This window comes from Melospiza georgiana, chromosome 1 (genome assembly GCF_028018845.1).
Source record: "Melospiza georgiana isolate bMelGeo1 chromosome 1, bMelGeo1.pri, whole genome shotgun sequence".
Taxonomy (NCBI): Eukaryota; Metazoa; Chordata; class Aves; order Passeriformes; family Passerellidae; genus Melospiza; species Melospiza georgiana.
In genome coordinates, this window is record NC_080430.1 from 33,202,025 (window position 1) to 33,222,594 (window position 20,570).

Below are 20,570 nucleotides of genomic sequence, written 5' to 3' on the forward strand. Positions count from 1 at the left end.
GCAGAATACAGTCAAAGCCTTGTGCAGATTCTGATAATTTTTTATTGGCTCAAATGCAAGATTTGAATGTGTACCTATGGCACTCTGCAGTGGGTCTGAGGAGAACACAGGCAGGCTAGCAAGAGAAACTGAATTTTAAAGTAATACCTGACAGCAAAGCGAAAAAAATGTAACTAATCAAGCACAGTGCTCAGATGTACCAGGAACAAAACCTAAATATAACCTTTCTGCAGTTGTAAGAGTCTGTCTTACTAAATTAAGGACATTCAAAGCAGATGAGAAAGCATGGAGAGCACTCCATCAGCAAAAAGCTTTTTCAAAGGGAAAGCAGACAAAGAAATCCCTGCCATAGAGAAAGAAAGATGACAGACCTTTATGCTTGCATAACCCTTCACGGAGAAGGAGCTACAGAGGAGCAGAAAGTGATTAACACAAGCTGAGAACTTCCCAAAGCAACAAAACTCTGGACAGCAGCTGAGGCACCACAAGGCCAACTCATTCATGTTACTGTCATTGAAAAGAACAAGGCTTTCACATGAACCCTGAGGAGGAAAACTCTGCTAATACACTGCCTCCCCTCCTGAAGCAAAATGATGCTAATAAGGGAAATAGAACTTTTCAGATGATGTTGTTTAATCTTGTAGCAGGACTCAATTCACAGGAAAACACAGGTCTCAAAATTCTGTATTAAGAGGATTGTTAATAAATTCTGTATTGAATTCTATTACATTCATCAATGACAAACATAGAACAGTGCAGTTAGAGCTTGTTAGTTACTCAGAAATGTTAACAAAAATGCAAGAAAACCAGAGATGATCAACAAAAACAATCAAAGAGACTCCTTTATGTGGAAAAGTGGATATATTGGGACTGCTTAATTTACAGACATTTAAGAAAAAGCAAACCACACACATATAGCCACGAACAGAACAAAACAAATCAACTTTTATATCCCCCGATTTGTAAAGCATGAACAAGAGGTACTTCAGCACAACTTTAGAGACACAAAATTGCAAAGCCTTAAGCAGAAACAGCTTTTACATGAAGTGAAAAATTAGCCTGTAGAAATCAAAGAGAATGATTACAGGAAAGCACAATGGTAAATGGATCAGAAAAGTTAAGATCCTTCTTATTTTTTTTAATTAATTTTATTTATAAAAATATCCAAATATGTCTAGTTGCACTAGTCAAAACATTTAGAAGAAATATATACCATTCTTCCTAACAGAATAACTCAGGTACTGGCAGTGGAAAAGAAAGAGAAACAACAAAAAGCTTGCATGCATCTTACTCCATAATTATCTGTGAAGAGAATCCCATTAGGTTACACCTGCTATTGGTCACTTTCAGTCTCATGAGAAAGGACTACATTACTTCTTGGATTTAACTTCAAAGGCTTTTTCTATTCCCATAAACAGACACTGATCCCTGCTGCTCAGACATTAACAAGTTGAAGTTTAGGCTCCACCATGCTTACTCTCGCTGGCAAAGCCATAATTTTGTTGTCAGTTCCTCTCCTTTACCTTCTCAATGTCATTCAGGCAAGGGAAAATAGCACAAATTAAAAAAGAAAAGAGGTAGGACATATATTGTTTAAGATAAAACATGAAACAAACTCGTTTTGAAGCTTAAAAGATGTTAATATTAAATACAAAAAAAAAGTGAAAAAAGCAGCAGAAGAGGAAAAAGAGCAGAGAAATACACATCATTAACAAGACCTATGTATTCTTAGCTAGCAGGACATCATAATTTCATGTAGGAAAAAAATCTAAGTAGGCTATCAGTTATATACCTATGCAGTCAGACAGCCTTAATTGCACCTCATTACTCTGAATTACAGCTCCATTATAACCATGACGTCAACATCCTCTGCTACTATCTCTGTGTTCGGGCTACATCAGAGCAATTCCACTTTTCAGAAACTTTTTACAGGTTACATAATATTTACTTCTATTCTTGAGCCTACAGACTTTCTTTATATCAGAAGGAGTATGATGGAGAGTTAATCTTCAGCATTTCTCATCCGAGTAAAGCACATCCCAGATTCAAATCTCAACTCTACTCCAATTATTTCTTCAGTGTATCTCCTGTTTCTCTCCACATCAGTCCTTCCCATCTTCCACCTCTATCTGATTTTATTCCTCCTTGCATAACATCCTCTGAAACCTCCTTTAGGTCCATGAGTTTAAATGAGGATAGACAAGAAAGAAAACCCAAGTGATTGTGCAGAGCAGAGATACAACTCCCCCCAAAGCCAATTTCAACATTTTTTTAACCTGAAAAATATTCGACTTGACATAAGTAAAGCATGACCAGACAACAGTACAAGGGCATTTCTGCAACCACTCTGAGGGCAATCTTTAAATGAAAGTGTAAGCTAGAGAAGTTTAAATTCCAGTCCCAAATGTAGGATTCTGTTCTTAACATGACTGTTGTCTAAACACTCCTGGTTGATATCTGATTTACAGTCAGGTCACTCTCTGCAATAAGCACAGGGAATAGCCCAGGCCAAGGGCCAGCTGGCTGGAAGCAAACTGCAGTGAAAGACATGGACAATAAATCCGAGAGGATCAGTAGCTTGCCCTTGCAGTTATTGAAGTTTGCTCCCAAATTTGCCCTAAACCAGAACAGCTGCATACTGGGCTGTACTGACAAGACTGTAGCTGGTGGATTGATGGAACTGAGTTTTCAATTTGGGGAAGTGCATTCAGAGTGCTATGTCCAGTTTTGGACTCTTGAGAACAAGGCCCACATTCACAGACTGGAGCTATCTAGCAAACAGCAGATACTGAGGAAAACAACTTCACTACCACAGTGGTCAAACATGGGAACAGGCTGCCCAGAGGAGTGATGATATCTCTGAAGATAAATCAAAACTTTACAATAGATAAGGATATGAGCAACCTGATCTAACTGAACTTAGATCAGAGTTCAAAAATTGGCCTTGCCTTAAGCAGAGCTCAAGCTACACAATCTCCTGTGGTTCCCTGAAACCTAAGTCACTCTGAGTTTACAGTGTATTCAAGCCACTGAAAAAGCATTACTATATCAAAGTTTTAAACTTACTAAATCTGCATCTCTAGCACAAATAACTATCAAGGCAAAGGACACCACACAACATAATCACCTTCACACACAGGGAAACACAGAAATCACTGTCTGACAAACAGCTTTGTCCACAGTTGAACTGTGTGCCACAAAAAAAAGAGTTTTTCACTTACCAAACTGGCCATTGTGCTTTATAAACAGTTCAATTACACCATAGGCAATAGTGGTTGCAGGAGGAATTTCAAGGATCACGCTAGAATCCTTCATCAGACTTCCATTCTCACTTACTGAAACCTACAAGACAGATTTATTCACCATTTATCTGATTCAGCTACTGCATAGCTTAAACATGTAATTAAGGTGAAAAATACAGAGGGAGAATATCCTTTATTCTTCATGATGTCTCATCAAAGTGTTACACCCTCCATCTGGCATCTAAGAAAGGAACTAGATGAAGAATGAGGTAGAAACACAGTGCCAAGAGCAGCTCTCACACTCTTAGCTACCCTGTCCTAGCACAAAGTTGAGCTCCAGGTGTAGCTTTTGTCACACATGAAGCCCCATGTCAATGGGAAATGGGCACCCACTTGAGTGTCCTGCCTTGCCCAATTCCACTGTGACATTTCTTTTGCCCAGCTGGAGGCTGGCACCAGGAAGGTGGCACTTGCAAAGGGGGCTGTTACACTCCAATTCCCAGATTCCTGTGACTGGAGACACAGTGTACACACAAGTGATTTCCAGCTTAAAAAAAAAAAAACAACAACTTGCAGTGAATGAGCATGTTTTGACTTCAGTAATTCCTTCTCAATTCACAGGCAATTTTTCAGATAGCCTCATAATGCAGTTAATCTCTACTCCCATGATCAAAAACAAATAGTTTCTCAATAAATATGAAAACTCAGTAGACACTGCAACCATTTGTGATGAATGATTACTTGGCTTTTCAAATAAATGTGATTCAGCAATGCATTTTGCTATTCAATTGCAATGAATAGTTTTAGGTTTGCTTCATGTTCTGCTGTAGGCAGGAATCTACAGAGAAACAGAATCCCAGTTGATAGTATTGATGGAAACTACATTCCAGGCTCATACAAAAATATGGCACCTTTTGCCAGAAAGGCAATGGAAAAAACATTTTACCATACAGAATTTTCACAATCAAGCACTGCAGTTTGTTCAGCACATTAGGAAAGCACGAAAAATACTCTGAATTCCATTTGGAGAAATAATTTCTTCTCAGATAATGTGCAAATGTTCTGATCTCTGCAGATTTTTAGGAACTTTTACCTTTATTGTTTTTGCAGTGCATCCCACCACACCACTGACTTTCTCTTCTGTCTGGATATGTTCAGATATTGTACACCTCTGAGTTGTGATTATCTTTTCTCTCAAGATGCACAACACTTCACGTTTTCTTTCTATTACTTGTTGCAGCAAACTACTGTTTAGATCTATTGTTCTGAAAACGAAAAATACACCATTAACAATACCATAATTGTGAAAAAAGCCCCAAAAAACAAAACCAACCACATTTTCTCAATTGCTTGAAGAAGGTTTTATTGCAAAAATGACAGTGGTTTCTGTATGAGCAACCTCCTCAAAATTACGATGTCCTCTTTTGTTATTTGGCAGCAGTAAATATCTGTTTTCCACAGTAAATCCTCACATACATACTGAATATATACTGAATTCTTGATTCCCTACTCTCAGCAAAAATGGAAGTTGTCCAGATACTTTCTAAGCAAAGAAAAAAGCAAGAGGGAAGCAAAGGCAACTTTGAGTTTCCTGGGTAATACAAAACCAACCAGTCAAGCTCTTGGACACTGGACTGAATCCTCTCCTACTGTGAGCTCACACTGACATTGCCATGGCCATGGCAGGGGGTGCTGGCTGGGGGACACAAGGACAGCAATCCCTCACTGCCAACCCCCACTGCTTGCTGTGGATCTGCTTCAGCGCTCACGTAAACCCCAAACAGGCTGAGTGGGATCAGCACCACTGACCAAGTATTTCAAAGGGCTGAATGAGAAAACAGAAGATTTCATTGATTTTGAGACTGGGGATTATTCACCTGCTTCAAAATCCTGTGTTATTTATTGGTATAGACACAAAATTCAAAATTGGTGACCAGGACTGCCACAGTCAAAAGAAAAACTAACTTGGGGGGGGCTCAAAACCCTAGCCCAGGCACCAACTTAATAAATCATCCCTACTCCACAGCACAATTCAGCATCTGTTTAAATGCTGCTGGAAATGATTCTAACGTTAGGTTCTTCTTAGAATGAGCAGAAGACAGAAAGTGATCTCCAGAAACATTACAGGAGGTTTATTTTCTAAGAAAATGTTACAAAATCTACTACCTTCTCTTCTGGGGTGTTAACAGACTTTCTGGTAACAGTTAAAGCAATTTCTTAATTGTATTTAATTGATTAAAATGTATCAATTATATTATACTTTTGCAAAATATTCACTGGAGGTCCTCAGATGAGATGTTATATTTTTTTATGAACAGGTATAGAAAAACTATTGGAAGATTAAAGGACTGCTATCCCTGACTCAAATGATTCAGTCTTTTCTCCTCTCTTTTATTCTAAATGGCTATTCATGGAGCTAAATGGCAACTTCCCAAAAATGTGACAGAAAGACATGTCTGACACCAATTCATTTAAATCGAGATATCTCCACTTTTAATTAAAAAGTTTTAGATTTATTAGATTCTGGAGCTCTGAATTTATGCAGTCTGTATAAGTCTGAAGTCAGCTGGGGTTTTTATTGAATTAAAAATATCCTCAGGCAATTTTTGATCTTTGGAGAGTTGCATGCTTATATGAAAGTTCAATCAGTTGGAATGAACTGTCTGAAAACCTTAAAGTTGATTGTTTAGACAAGGGAAAGAAAATATCTCTGAAGCAATGCAGCAGCCCCAAACATTCCTGAGATTATTAATATAACCTTTTTTCATTTGGTGCAAAGTCATGCTTTATGCTTGGAATGCAATGAACCTTTGGATTAAGCAAAAATTCAAGAAACATCAAGCAACCACAAACCTCACCATTCTCAGAAGCGTCTGCCAAACCAGAGCCATTAGTTACAGTCTATCAAGCCTATCATACACTTCACAAAAATTATTTATGTTTCTAAAGTGGTGTGCTAAACATCCTGAAAATATAAATGAATGCACTAAGAACTTCCAGTTTTAACATTTGACCTAGGGAGCCACAGCGGGGAAATAACAGTGAAGAAGCACAAAAACGATTTGTCATTTGCTTTCACGTGTATTTTTTGACTGTTTAAGAGGATGACAAACTTGCTGGATATCTCCAAAATTTACAGGAAAAAAAAGCCCCTCAAACAAAGGTAGAAAAACACCTATTAAATAAAGATTTGCTATTTCTGAGTAAGTGTTAATTGAAGAAACCTACAGAATATGACCTATGCAAATGAATTACCAAACAAATTCAAGAGACTTTTTCTTCCACCTGCTTCTACAGTATTCTGCCTGAGGCAGGGCTGGCTCAGACCCTGTCACACTCCTGGCTTTGAGGCCCAGGTGCAGAAGCAGCAGCAGAGTCAGAAGATGTTAAATTGCAGAGAGGGGCAGTGAACAAATCCTGGAGGCAACGCTGGAGGAGCTGCTGCAGCACTGAGGGCTGTGGAGTGACAGGGACACACAGGGACACACAGGGACACAGAGCTACCTGCTGCAGCAGCACTCCCCAGGCAGTGCCCAGAGGTGACCTGGGATCCCCTGCACAGAGCTGAATGTGTGCCAGCCACTGCCACAGCCCCAAGGCTCAAATGACTTCAGTGGGATGTGTCCCATTGTAAAGCTGTCAGAAATGTTCTCCTCTGCCCAGTAAGTTCAGTGAGCTCCAAATTCAGAGCTTTCAAACACACAGCCTTGCCCACAGCAACAGAAACCTTCTCTTTGAGGACAGCACAGTTAAGTGCTCTCCTCTAGACTTCTGGCACTGAACTTTGCATCATAAAACAGAGCTCTGGGGTTGCATGTGGGCACATCATGAGTTAGTACTGGGGCACAGCCTGTTGAAGGCAAAATATTCTGCTCTCCTCAGCAACTCAAACAGGAGATGACACGAGGTAAGCAAGTATCTTATCTAAATTATCACTGAAAACAGTCATCAAGAGCAATCCACAACAGGGTTAAAGTTCGATAATCAGAGCAGGGCCTCAAGTATTGCAGGGCAATGGCTGCTGAGTATGATTGTATATACAAGAACTGAACTTATTTGCCAGCATAACACTGAATATAAGAAAATATCTGAGTAACACAAGATGGCCAAGTTAAATCCCTGAGAATATATGCATGCAAGGCACATAAATTGCATTGATTTTTTTTATTTTACAGGTCATGTTTCAGAGCTTTTATTTCTATTCTACAACCATGGCTCCTACCATCTCTTTCACACTCTACTATACAAGAGCCCCCACCAACCCCGTGCCATCTGTACTACATCACCATTGCCATTCCCATCCCAAGGAGCTGAGCTGAAGCACTCACAAATAATACTACAGAAAATATAATGAGATGTTGGTCTGCCAAGTCCCATTATCAACACACAGAGTACAAGTCTGTATAAATAAAAATTATTTTAAAAATACAAATTAGGGGTTTTGCTTGATTATTTGTTCTGCCTAAACAATCTTCCTGTGATCAATGATTTACTATGCTGGAAGCTTTACAGGTCAAACATGTAAATAAAATAATTTCTTTGCATTTTGGTCTCACTCAATGTTTAACTAGATTAAACACTTCTATTCTCCTATAATGCAAAGACTTCTTTCACCTTCATTGAGGATTTTTCTTTTCACACTAGGAAAGTAGTAGACAATAGAGACACAAAGGCAATTTGTTGCCGACTGGAGTCAGAAAAGAGAAAAGCAGAAACCAAATAAAGACAAGAAAAAACAGACAACACCTGGCAACATAGCAGGCTCTCACAGTTAAAGTAGAGAGCACGAGCCTGCTCCAAACTCCACTGCTGAGACTGAGGGTCTTTCCTTTAGGCATGGAGCTTGACGTGATTTCCCACAAAGGAGAGGCCATAGAACATTTTCCATCAAGTCCTGTCTAACCGTCTCAGTAACCCACCCACAAATCCTCAAAGCAAGGAACTTGGCAATTTCCTCCAAATACCAAGAGTATTGTAGGAATTGGGTATTGTTGTGAGTACTCTCCATCCTCACATTGAAATCAGCACTGCTGCCTCTCTGCACAAATTTTCACTGGTCCAAACTACTTACAAGTAAAAAACCTTTCCAGTCCTGTACTGGGCAATGTCACCTCAATACACCTCCTCTCCCAGCTGCAGAGACACAGGCAGCTCCTGCTCACAGCTTCTTTTCCACTTCATTTATAATGTGCAGCAGTCTGATTCTTCCATACAAATAGTGCTTGTTGCAAGTGAGAGCCTTCACCCAGCTTTGTTCCTGCTCTAATAGAGATGAGTGTCAGAGACTAAAATCTCACTCTGCCATTTTCCACCAAGCACAGATGCATATTTCTTTTGTTAATCCACTTCAAATATAACCTCTCTGACCTACTTCTTACAGAACACAGCATCTGCAATAGTCAGCTTATTGATAGCATTTCACTATTTTCCCTACAGAATAACCTGACATGTACTTCACAGAACATCTTCCCTAAGAATAACAGCGACATCTCAGACTGCAAGGTAGTTTCTCTATTTTCTATTTAACATGCTCCTTATTTTTTAAATCACAGGCACACACAATTGCTTTTATTCAATCCTGTCTCACAAGACTTTGTGACTTCATATTATCTCATGTAGCAGCTTAGGTAGGAAACTGAATGGTTTTCTCATCTTACTCATAAATGCTCAAGGAGTTTTAAACAATAAATCACAAAATGGTCTGAATTTCCACTGTACTCAGATTAAGAGTAGATATTTATTTTTGTCTCTGGATGGACAATACCATGCAGTTTCACTAATTCAACTAAAATGCAATATGCAACAGTATGAAAGTATCTTTCAGGCATGCCAGAGCATGCTGTTAAAAACACAACTCTTTTCCTAACATGCTAATCACAGAGTTAGGAATCATTCACACAAAATGATGGAAATGTGACAGGCATTTTTTTCTGCAGTGGATGTAAACTGCCTGACTGCTAGTCCTGTCCTCTCAGAACTTCTCATTCAATCACCTTCCATGACTTCTAGTGAAATGGTATAAAACAAACAAGCAAATCTGTTAATATATGAAAAGTACAGAGATGATAATATCCTCATAATCCTTTTTACTGGAGGGAAGAAGACAGAATGGTTGAGGTTGGACAGTCATCTGGCCTAACTTCCTGCCTTAGCAGGGCCACCTGGAGCAGTCTGCCTAGGACCATGTCTCCAAGGTGGGGAACTCCACAGCCTCCTCAGGCAACCTGTGCTCAGCCACCCTCTCAGTGAAAAAGAGTCTCCTCGTGTTCAGACAGAGCCTCCTGTGTCTCAGATTGTGCCTACTGCTTTCTGCTGAGTCTCTGGGCGCCACTGAAAAGTGGCTCATCCAGCCCATACTTCATCAACTTCTCTAAGAGGACCTGATGGCAGACAGTACTGAAAGCCTTAAAATAGAAGATGGAATATAAATATCTTAAATCCATAACAAATCAATTGAGCTAAAGGCACAGGACTCTGCCCCAAATCAGGTATCAGCATGTTACAGTGCTCTGTGAACTAGCAAGCACTATGTAATAGAGAATCAAAAATAATGTAAAGGCAAATATGCCAAGTTTGTGTACCTAAAACTATTGTTTAACTGTACTTTAGGTATTGCATATTATGTTAATTATTGTGTTCTGCATTTACAATGTCACTGCTTCTGCAAATCAGGAAGCATCCCAGCCCACATCCTTCAGCTTCCACCCTTTTTCAGAAAAAGGAGCTAATGCAGCATCTGGAATCTAATTAAAAGATCAGTAGGATTCTCCTTCAGAAGGTTCACCTAAGAAGTGACAGGAAACTGATTTGCTGCCCACTGAGCACTTTCAGCCTGCTCAACTCTGAAGACTCACGTAACTTATTTTAAAAGGTTCATCAGCTTTGACTTTTTAGAGTTTATTGCTACTAATAGGCAGCTTTGACTTAATCAGCCTAATAGAAGAACATTTTCAAAATGCAACTTAATTAGGTTATATATGTAGAAATATTAAATGAAACAATGATTGATCAAACAAGCACAAGCACCATGTGCTGTTAAATGACATCAAGAACAGTTTGCTGCCTCACATTTCACAAGGCCTGACAGGTAAACATGCTCTTATAAGTACTGTTATGTTTTGCATCCAAAAAGCACTAACTTGTAGGCATCAGCCCTCCTGAATTTCACACAATACTCATGAACGAGATCAAAGTTTGAAGCTCGGACACAATCAATCATAAATCATAGAATATTTAGGAACAAGTAAGTAGAATTTTATCTACACGGCATTGCCAACAATTTCCAGTGAGCCTCTGCATTAAACTGGCAAAAAAAATAAAAATTCTGCTATCCTCATCATTTTCAGTGACCTGGCAGGAAGCAGACTGACTCAGTTTCAATTATACACTATGCATCATAAGCTTTAATAAGCTATGAGCATATTTTTTATGAACTAAGACCTACGGCCTCACATGAAGTGGCACACACATCAACTTCAGTTAACAGTCACACATAGAGCAGTGTACAGCTACTGACTTTCAACACTCAAAAGAAGGTAATATATTTCTGAGTATTTAGTTACATAAAGGATTGTAACTCCAAGATGTGCTGATTTGCTGTGGGAGGATTCTTTTTGTGCACAGAGTACGTAACTTCAAGTAAAAGCTTACTGATCCTAAATAAAAGTTACTGTAGTTTGTTTCTCCATAGGACTCTACCTAGTGCTACAAACAAGACTCTAAATCTTGACTGATACTATTGTCTTGGTATTAGATGCAGATTAATTTTACAGGCTTGGTACACACATTTGGCCCAGTATTTTCCGCTTTTAATAAGGCACTTAGTACAAAGAGAGCAAGGTGCCTTATTAGAATAAATTTGTTGACTTGTGAATGCTCACAATAAGAGGCACACCAGCCATTTGTTCCCATGAAAATGGAGAATTGATTATTTCTAGAACATCAGTGTATCTAAAGCAAATTTACTTGCTTCTGACAACTTCTGCACTGATAGCAAAAACCTATCATCTTTATCTTCAGAGCATCAGCAAAGGCTATTTAAATTCATTACAGCCCCTGCCACAGATGTAGAGTACAATGCTGTCACAAATAAAGCACCTTCATCTCCCACTGAGCCTTGACCTGCAATAGAGAGCAGACCCCTGACTTGTCAGCTGGCTGCCAAACAGGCTTTGGTCCATGACACTCCATTGCAACATTAAATAGATCCCATTTCAGAGTAGGACAGGAAGTGAGGAAATGTTACATATCTTGGAAAATAAAGAACATGGTTCCCCTCAGTTAATAGAGTGTATAACAGGAAGCAACATATCTATATTTTGTTCAGCTAGTAGAATGTACCTTGATTATGCTTGCTCACCTTTGCTATTACTTTAACTTCTAATAATCTCATTTTCTAACATGGTCACTCACACACACGAAATTAAAAAGCCTGCTTACAAGAACATTTGCAGTTCTGAATTCAATTTCTATATTCAATGCCCCAGTAACACAGAGAACTAATTCTTTTTTTTTCCAGATTGTTACCTCAGTACAGTCCCCCAAAGAAGGGAGGATTTGGCTCTTGTCCCAGCTGGTAATTCATGCAAAAATGTAAAATGAAATAACAGAGAGATGTTTTTAAAACAAGAAAGGGAAAAGTCTGACTAACAAGATTTCTAAATATGGAGAATTTCACTTTTGTAAATATTATTTGTCATGAATATGAAAGCTTACAATAAAAATAATTTTCAAACTGTGGCAACACCACAAAATTTATTGGTGAGTGACCACAGCTGGTCCAAGTCTTTTCAGCTCAGTAATCTCTCCTGGCCACTACAACACCCACATTAGGAACATACCTGTCCTTGACATCTTTCATGAGCTGCTGCAAGTCAACCTCCTGCTTCCTCAGGTTTCCAAATGAGGACTGGTTTTCCACGTAACCTTTCCCTCCAGCTCCCAGGCTGAACTTCACAAACGATGTTTCAATACTTCCTTGAACAAAATCTTCAAACTTCCCCATATATTTTGCAAAGTCAGACTCCACAATCACTAGGAAAGCAATAACAGTAATTTCTGTGAAGAGAAGTGCTGAAACTGTCCTTAAGTGATTGGAGGAACAGACACTTACAGAAAATATGACAAGTTAGCAAAGGCAAGGAACAGTATGAAGAGGTAAATAAAAAAATTTACATTTCTGCAACTCTTGTATCTGCTCTCTTCATGTTTTCATCATCTTTGCCCTACTATCTTTAGTATTTTGCCATTTTAGGAAAACATAAGGTGACTGAAGTGCTGAACTCAAACACTATGAAATATTTATAAAGAATGATTTAAATTTATTTCAGCTACAAAGAAAACTACAAAGCAGACCTGCTTGTACAACAGTGCTAGTATTTTGGCATTATTTTGACACATCTCATCATAGGGCTGTCCCAAAGCTCACTGAAAACCAATGGAAAAATCTAACTGGTTTAAAACACCTCTGAATTTTATATACCTAAAAACCAGAGAGTTGACTCAGAATCAGCTATATTTCCAAGCCAGCTACAATTAAGATCTTAGGTTAGGCACTTATCTATTTTACTGTATGGAATTATGACATGTCCAGAATTTGGGATTCCTTCTCATTAATCTTAAAACATGGGTGGGACTGCTATAGTTGGATGAAGAAAAAAGTACAAAGGTCAACCTTTTTTAACAGTCTGTGCAAGACAAACAGAATGGGTGGTAAAACTCACCTGGCCTGTCCTAGAAGCATTCCCTGGGCTACTAACACCAACCAGACACTGTATATTCACTGCTTTTGACCAGTACAGTTTCACACTACTACAGTACAGTTTCACACTACTATCACATACAAGCCCCTATAATATTCTAGGGATATTCTTGTAGCTGCAAGACAGCTACTGTTATTAAACAGTAGGACTATACAGCCTGACAACATTCAGCACTTAATTTAATAACTCTACCCAGGCAAAACTTTCTTCTTTTTTTAACCAACATTTATTACTACCAGTTTTAGTTACATAAATGGTCAAGTGAGAAAAGATCCATTCATCTCATTCCCATGGATGGAGGATTCCTTCAGAACATTCCTCTGAAAGGAGCCCTCTAATAACATAATTGAGAATAATAACAGAACAGGTTAGGGATTGTACTGTTTTTATCTGCAGTAATAGTGCTGCCCAAGTATGGCTTTACCTGGTTTTATTGGTTTGTCTTCAGTAAGCACATCACTCAGGGTGACTGTCAAGAAATGATACTTGGGCTTCTGCCAGCACCAGAACTTCCTCCTCTTCGTAACTAAGCTCAAAAGCTGCAGCTTGTCTGAGGCGTTCAAGTGGGAGACAGGGATCAGGTCACCTCCACTGTCAGTTTCTCTCACAAAATTCTTCGTTGCTTTTGCAAACATCGTGGGAAATCAGTTAAAGCCTGAAAGAATGCATCTGTTTTCAAACAACTACAGTTGGAAATTATAAATATTTACATTGTCCTTTTAACAAGTCCTTCACAGAACTGGTATTAACAAAGGAATACCATGGTGTTTTCACTCTATCTTCTCAACTCCAAGCGGGGAAGGAGTTCCAATTACTTGTCCCAGTGCAAGTTTTCTCAGTAACTAATAAAAGAATTCTAGTTAAGAGAAACATTCACAGGTTACTAATCTGTCAGGGAGGAAAAACTTACACAGCTTACCTGAAATTCTATGAAAAAGCATCTACTAATGAGCACCGTGTAGAGACCAGCTGTGATGAGGAGAGCACTGGGGCAATGGCAGAGGATTTCTGCCTCCCCACAGGATCCTTCTTTTATTGCCTAACATAAAACTTACTCCACACGAGGCAATTAGGTATTACTCACACAAATTATCTTGATCTTTTTAATAGGGAGTAAACACAAGGATGGATAATAACAACTGTTCTATAAAAAGCACCAAATACGTGAGCTGGCATCTTTGTTACTAAATTTTGTTTCTGAACTACACCCCTGGAAAGTTCCAATTAATTTTTTTATTTATGAACTCTTTTTTACCTTCAATGTCTTCCAATTTTCTAGTTTTTCATTTGCATAACTACAGCTAAATTGAACATACATTATTTGCAACTGTTATTCACAACTGTTAGTCATATCCCCTACACAACTACATACATTATCTTACTGTTGCTTTGCAATGATTTTAATTAAAAATTACCAGCATCTCTTATAAGGTAAGGTTTTCCTTATCCCTGGGAATGTATTTTACTGAATTTACATGGAATGTCTTCCAGTAAGGGAGACTGGCTGAAGTCACAGAATAAATGGTAAAAACAACCATTCACAGGTGCCAAATAAACAATTCTAATAAATTAATATTTGATATTTTTAAAGAGTCTTTCTAGTTTTTCAACTCTGTGTTATGTGAGTTAATGGTATCTCCAGAATTAAATCAGTTTTTTTTTTTAAATCCAGCAGCCTTCCTTTAAGTCCCCCAGCTGACACTGACTGGAAAGTTCAACTAAGATCATAAGACATCTCAGCTGGGTATTCACACTTCCATGATTAATTACCTGTCTTGCTCCACACACATCTTGGATTTCTCATTTACAAACACAGACTAGAGTAAGGCAGGACAGACTTCAAACAAAAACTGATATTGCAGTGAGCACTCAGGATTACTGACAGAACACAAAAACCTGAATACAGATTATTAGTGCTTGGACCACAGGCTCCCTCTTTTATTATTGGCAAAAAAAGCCTTTTTGCAGAAGCAAACTTAACCTTTTCATTAGTTTTTCCCAAGTCCCATTTCAGATATTCCACACAGTATTTACCAATTCATGATGAGGTCCTGACCTCCTCATGAATCATCTATAGCCTAGTCTGTGCTACAAATAAAAGGTGTTTTCCAACAACACCTGCATCAAAAGGATTTGGGCAATGTCTAAGTCACACAGCATTTTACTGAGGAGTCATCTGGAGCTTTCACTGCAACTGCAGCAAACCCTGCAGCACAACCTCAGCTGTGGGCACTGGGAGTATTTCCAGTGACTTCTTGCTCTCTGACCTTCTCTTAAACTGAACTCAGACTGATTTTTTACATTCTTATGTCTCCTCCTTAATCTCCCTGGTTTTAATCTCAATGAGAACGCTTTTAACAGAATAATGCAGTGCAGATCCACTGCAGCAAAAAAGGAAAAAAAAAAAAACAAATAAAGCTTCAAACGAAAACTTTCTTCATCCACAGGACTTCTTTTGCAGGAGTCTGTATTTTGCAAACAGCCAGACAGTGACTGATTTGTTATGTAGGGGACCACCAAAAAATTCTCACTGCCTGCATTAGCTGCCTTTGCCCAGCAAAACCTTCTACAAACATTTTTGTATTTTACAGGACAGCTCACTCACCCTGATCCCCTTGCTACATAGCCAGCTCACATAGGCATAGTCTCTGGGAAAAAAAAATTTAAAAGGCCACCAATTTCTGAGTATATTGGTGGTGTAATAAAACAAATTGCAAAACCAGGTCCTAATATTTGGCATTCTTACAAACTCACTAAATCTCATGAGACGAACCACTGCACTGGTCTGTAAAAGTTCCAGTTCACAGTGTTTTGCCTTCATTCCCCATCACCACTCCTGACTAGCAAAAGGAACAGCCAGGGAAGAGGACAGAGTGCTTCTGAGGGCTAGCAAGACTCACCAGGCAGGAGAGATGGGGCAGTTTTCACGCTTAAAATTATGGCAGTGTCTCCCACACTTTGCTGTGCTGGTAATGTCTTTGCAGGGAGCATATTTTGCTGGTGCAGATGTACCTGCAAATCAAGAATATTCTATCCAAATCCCTGTTTATCTTTGGATATAGCACCTTCCACACAAATTTGACAATGTCCCCAAATACCTTGCCTCACTACTTCCCAGACCAAAGACACAGAGCAATTATGCCCCCAAACATCAGGGGTTTAATACAGCCGCAAGGCTCAGTGGCATCCTGAACCAATGGCCAGGGAGCAGTTACAGACCCAGCTTAAAGAAAGCTCTGCCTTGGGAGTTTCTTCCCCTGCAAATTTTAATAGAGCTGCGCTTGGTTTGACAGAAATAAAAGGGAAGGTATCAAGCTGGTAGGAAATGCCTGTCAGAGTGAATTCACTCTTGCAGATAGCTAGGCATGAAAGAGAAAAGACAAAAGATTTCCTTGCCTACCAAAAAATCTAAAATTAGCGTCAACCTGGACTACAGGAGGATTATTTAATGGCAAGAATGAGAACAAGTGAAGACAATGAAACCTATTTCACCATTTACCTAAACAAATCTCATCCCTGCTTTGCTTTACAGCTCCCTAACTCAGTATAGTAGGACATTAAATCCTAGAGCGACATTTAATGAGCAATTGCTATTTGCCTTTGTCAGTACAAAAGCAAGCAAACAGTTGCCTGATATTTCTTACATTCTGTATCTTTCACATAAAACACAATTTTTTTTTTTGCATTTAACCTAAGACCCCAGTTGTAAGGAAATGCAATGTCTGAAAGCCAAAGAGGAAGCTTTTTAAGACTAAAGCCTTAAGAAGGGCTGTTAGGCATTAACCACTGTGTAGGAGTGGTAATGGCCCTGGAATCCTACAGGAGTATGAGTCCGTATCGGAAGGGAACGGGAGCATGGAAGTGACGACATGCACGTTACATGTTTTATTAAAGAACATCAGAGTTACTTTCACCTCCTCTCTAGAAAATTAAAATTAAAAAGAAAAAAAAAAAAAGCACCCCTTAAGAGCTAATACACAAAGCCTCGCAGGGCTGCCCACACATTACAAAACATTACAGGTTTTGAACGTACGTAGTCCCCAAAAACACCTCCAAAATGTTTTAGCCCTGGCTGAAGCCCTCTGTTTGTTCCTCGAGGGCTCTGCAGCACGTGCCTGCACACACCGGTGCCGCAGCCTCGGGCGCCCCGCAGGGATGTGGCACCTGCCTTTCCCCAGCCGTGGGCGCCGTCCTGCGGGCTGCCAGGGCTGAGGGAGGGCCCCGCGCTGGGTCCCGCCCGCCTCTCCGGGAGCGGCCCGGGCAGGGGAACACGGCCCCGCCGTGCCACCGCTCGGAGCACGGGCACCACGGCCATGCCGCTTCCTGCGGGGCGGGCGGACAAAGGGGCGCGGCACGGAGGCCGCAGCCGCTGCTCGTACGCCGCGGAAGGGCGGAGTGGCAGCGGCCGGGGGAGGGGGGCAGGGCCGGGCTGGGCCGCGCCGCCGCCCTGGGCCCGCTCCCGTACTCACGGCATTCCCGGCGCTCGCCGCCGCCGCCGCCGCCGCCGCTACTGGGGATGCGGCGCACTCCGCCCGTGGGGCGTGACGAGCCCGCCGCGCCCCTGGCGAGGGGCCGCGGCCGAAGCTCAGCGAGCAGGTCCCGCAGCAGCGGGGGCTCCGTGTCGGGAGGGCGCGGCGGGGGGAGCGCAGGCCCCGCCCGGGTGCCCGGGCCGTGCGGGCGGGTCGGAGCCGCGCCCGGGGCGCCTCCGCCATGTTGAGGCGCGGAGCCGCCGCCCAGCGCAGGGCGATCCTCTGCGAGCCTTGGGGGCGGCTTCTGCCTCCCTCGCCATCCCGCCCATCTGCCCGAGCTCCCTCGGGCGCTGACCGTTCTGCCGTGAGGGTTGGAACGAAGCGCTGCAGGTGTCCCTCTGCGGGGGGCGGTGGCCCGGCACAGGCCCCCTGCGGGAGGTGTCGTGTGGGGCAGCCCTGTAAGTGGAAAATTCCCACTGGGATGGGACAGGCGGTTTTGTATGGCTGCACTCTGGCAGATAGCACTGGCAGGTGTCCTTCCCTCCAGTTAATTGAGTGACAGCGATGTTCTAGGACACGAGCGATAAGGACATCTTTGTGACAGCCTCTCAAGCCCGGCTCGGGTCTCCCGTGCTCAGCAGTGCACGGGGCCGGTGCCAAGTCCGCTGGAAGCACCAGCGCTGCCACGATTTTGGCTGCGAGTTTGCAGCTCTGGGTTGGCACTGCGGGCCTTGTGAAGCCGCCGTGCACCGAACGGGAGCTCCCAAGTCAAGGTCCCCAGTCCAGGGACCTTGAACGGCAGCAGTGTGGAAAATGAGAAGTGTGGTCAGTGGAGCCTGGAGCAGGTTGGTGAACCACAGTATGAAATCCTGAGTGCTGTCACAGTATCTCAGCCGTCTCAAAACACTACAATGAAAAAACTTGGTTGTTCATGATGCCAAAGGAGTAATCCAGTAAGAAACAGATGAGTCTGCAAAAACCCAAAGAATAGTTTTTTTCACTATAATAAATACCAAATAAATCATTTTCGAGTGAACCATGCTGCAGGCTGGGTACTTCTCTTGTGGTTTGAACAGGGAGCATTTGAGGCTGGGGGTAAAGTCACAAATGTCACATCACCAGACTGTAATGGACTAACGCCCTGACTTCGGAAAAAAAGGAAGGTGAAAGCTTAATGTTTTTAAATGAACAGTCCTGGGTGAAAGAGAGCAGTAGATGCACATAGGTAAAGTAGATCCATTTCTTCTGTTTAGCTACGTGCAGCATCCAAACCTTCCAATGATTTTCAGCTGATTTTAATCCATCACCCTTTCCTGATTTCCCCAGGTGACATCCTTATTGATTCAATGATAAAACATCTTCATTCTGGGGTTGCACCTGCTTACAGAAATTTGAACAAATAGCCAGAACAGAACTAAGTACCTGTATTTGTGATAGTTTAAATTTTATGAACTAATGAAATTATATTATAAAGCTCCATTCTTAGAGTCCCTGCCTGAGAAAAAAGTACCCACACATCCTCGGGAGATCTCTTTTTTAGGATCAGCACTGAGCTGCAGAATTGCTAGCTCCAGTAATAATCTGGCCAGTAATAGCACACGTTTCATAAGTGATCATGTGTTTTTCCAGGGAGTGGCAATGTGTGATCATTTCAAATGCAAGAGCCTGCTAAAGCATATTTTGAGAAATAAGGGAGGAAGTTGCACTGAACCACATTGCTATGGAAATATCCACTGGGGAGGTGGGATTTAAATAAAACTAGTGAAACTTGCTGGTAATTTTAAGGACACTACCAGCAGTTCCATGCACACCAAATAGAGAGCATCCACACCAGGAATATTTAAATGTTTTTAAGAAAAAGTCTTCAACAGAAATCTTCTATCCATCTGAATGGCACCAGCTGATATAGGGTAATTTTCAGATGTGTCTCATTGACTAGAAGAAACAGAAACACAGGTTGTTAGCAAACAGTTTTGGGGCTATGCAGCAATTAACTTTGGGCTTGCAAATGAGAGACATTTAGGAGTGAACACCCACCTTGAGCATTCAGTCTTCATGGAAATGCTCTTCAGGTGCGCTGCACAGTCAAAATTCCCAGCCCGTGGTTACTCCATGACCAGCTGGGATGCCAGCAGGGAGAATGTTGAGTCAGAGGAATACACAATCTCAGCGTGGTCTGTCAGCCACAGACTCCATCTCCTGAGCTGAAGCATCAAGTGCATCACTGCTGTCCTAGAAGATCCTTCTGCATTGCTCCTGCCTGAGAACATCATCTTGGAGAAGGAGCAGAGGGGAGAAAACCAGAAACTTTTCCCTCTGGAACAAACTGCTCTTGGTATGGGGCAAGTTCTGGCTACCTCTTAAATAAGTGAAGTGAGGCAAGTGGCTTCACAGCCACAACTTTAAAAATGAGTAATGCACATAATAAGTGAGTAATAACACAAAAGATAGTAATCTGAAAGGGAAAAAAGACCCCAGCAAAATAGCTGTATGCTTTTTGAGTATGGCTGTGTGAAATTCCTCAGGTAGGACACTTAAAAAAGTCACTGAGCATGCCACCACAAGATGTCAGCATTGCAGAATGGTTATTCCTGCCAGAAACAGAAAAGGTTTTTGCATCCTATATGCATTTGGTATTAATTTAATTGTTTTTGTATGATGGCATAATCTGGCCTTATTTTTTTCAACCATTGACATTATGATGTCTGTCCAAATTTAGTTGCAAGGGAGAACTTCTTAAATGGCTTTTTTGAATTAACTCTATCTTAAAAACTTTAAAAAATGCTTTCACAGCATGAACAGCAGTACTAATGGCCAATAATACCTTGTAGCCATCAATGTGTTGTTTCAGGCTGCATCCAGCCTGGCTAGAAAGCACTCACTAAAATTGTGCCTGTATATTGAGGTGTCCAGAGGTCATCCAGAGCTCTCTGCTGCTGCATGCTAGGCCTTTATAAAACCCTCATGTTGGCTGGAGAAGGCTCATCTGACCTTAGTGGAGGAAGTAGGAAGAAAATGTGAAGCTATTTTGGGCTTCTATTTACAAGAGAAGGATATTTGGGGTAGCAAATCTTTTAAAAGGTGTCCAGCAACATAAG

The 20,570-nt window shown here is 41.1% G+C and overlaps 1 protein-coding gene across 4 annotated transcripts in view; it reads right to left on the reverse strand.

Moving 5' to 3' along the window:
- GSDME (gasdermin E) overlaps positions 1–17,532 on the reverse strand; it is a 39,912-nt gene extending 22,380 nt beyond the window's left edge. For 3 of the 4 annotated variants that reach the window (XR_009115999.1, XR_009115998.1, XM_058045021.1), the window contains exons 1-6: positions 17,473–17,532; positions 15,904–16,015; positions 13,428–13,625; positions 12,083–12,275; positions 4,336–4,507; positions 3,222–3,342 (exon numbers count right to left, since the gene is read on the reverse strand). Coding sequence is in view for 2 of the 4 variants with exons in the window: in XM_058045021.1 (XP_057901004.1) it covers positions 3,222–3,342; positions 4,336–4,507; positions 12,083–12,275; positions 13,428–13,625; positions 15,904–15,994 (775 nt within the window). In the remaining 2 variants the exon portion in view is untranslated. Of the gene's footprint in view, positions 1–3,221; positions 3,343–4,335; positions 4,508–12,082; positions 12,276–13,427; positions 13,659–15,903; positions 16,016–17,472 lie in introns of those variants that run through there. The other variant, XM_058045039.1, reaches the window with a different exon arrangement.
- Between the last annotated feature and the right edge of the window lie 3,038 nt (positions 17,533–20,570).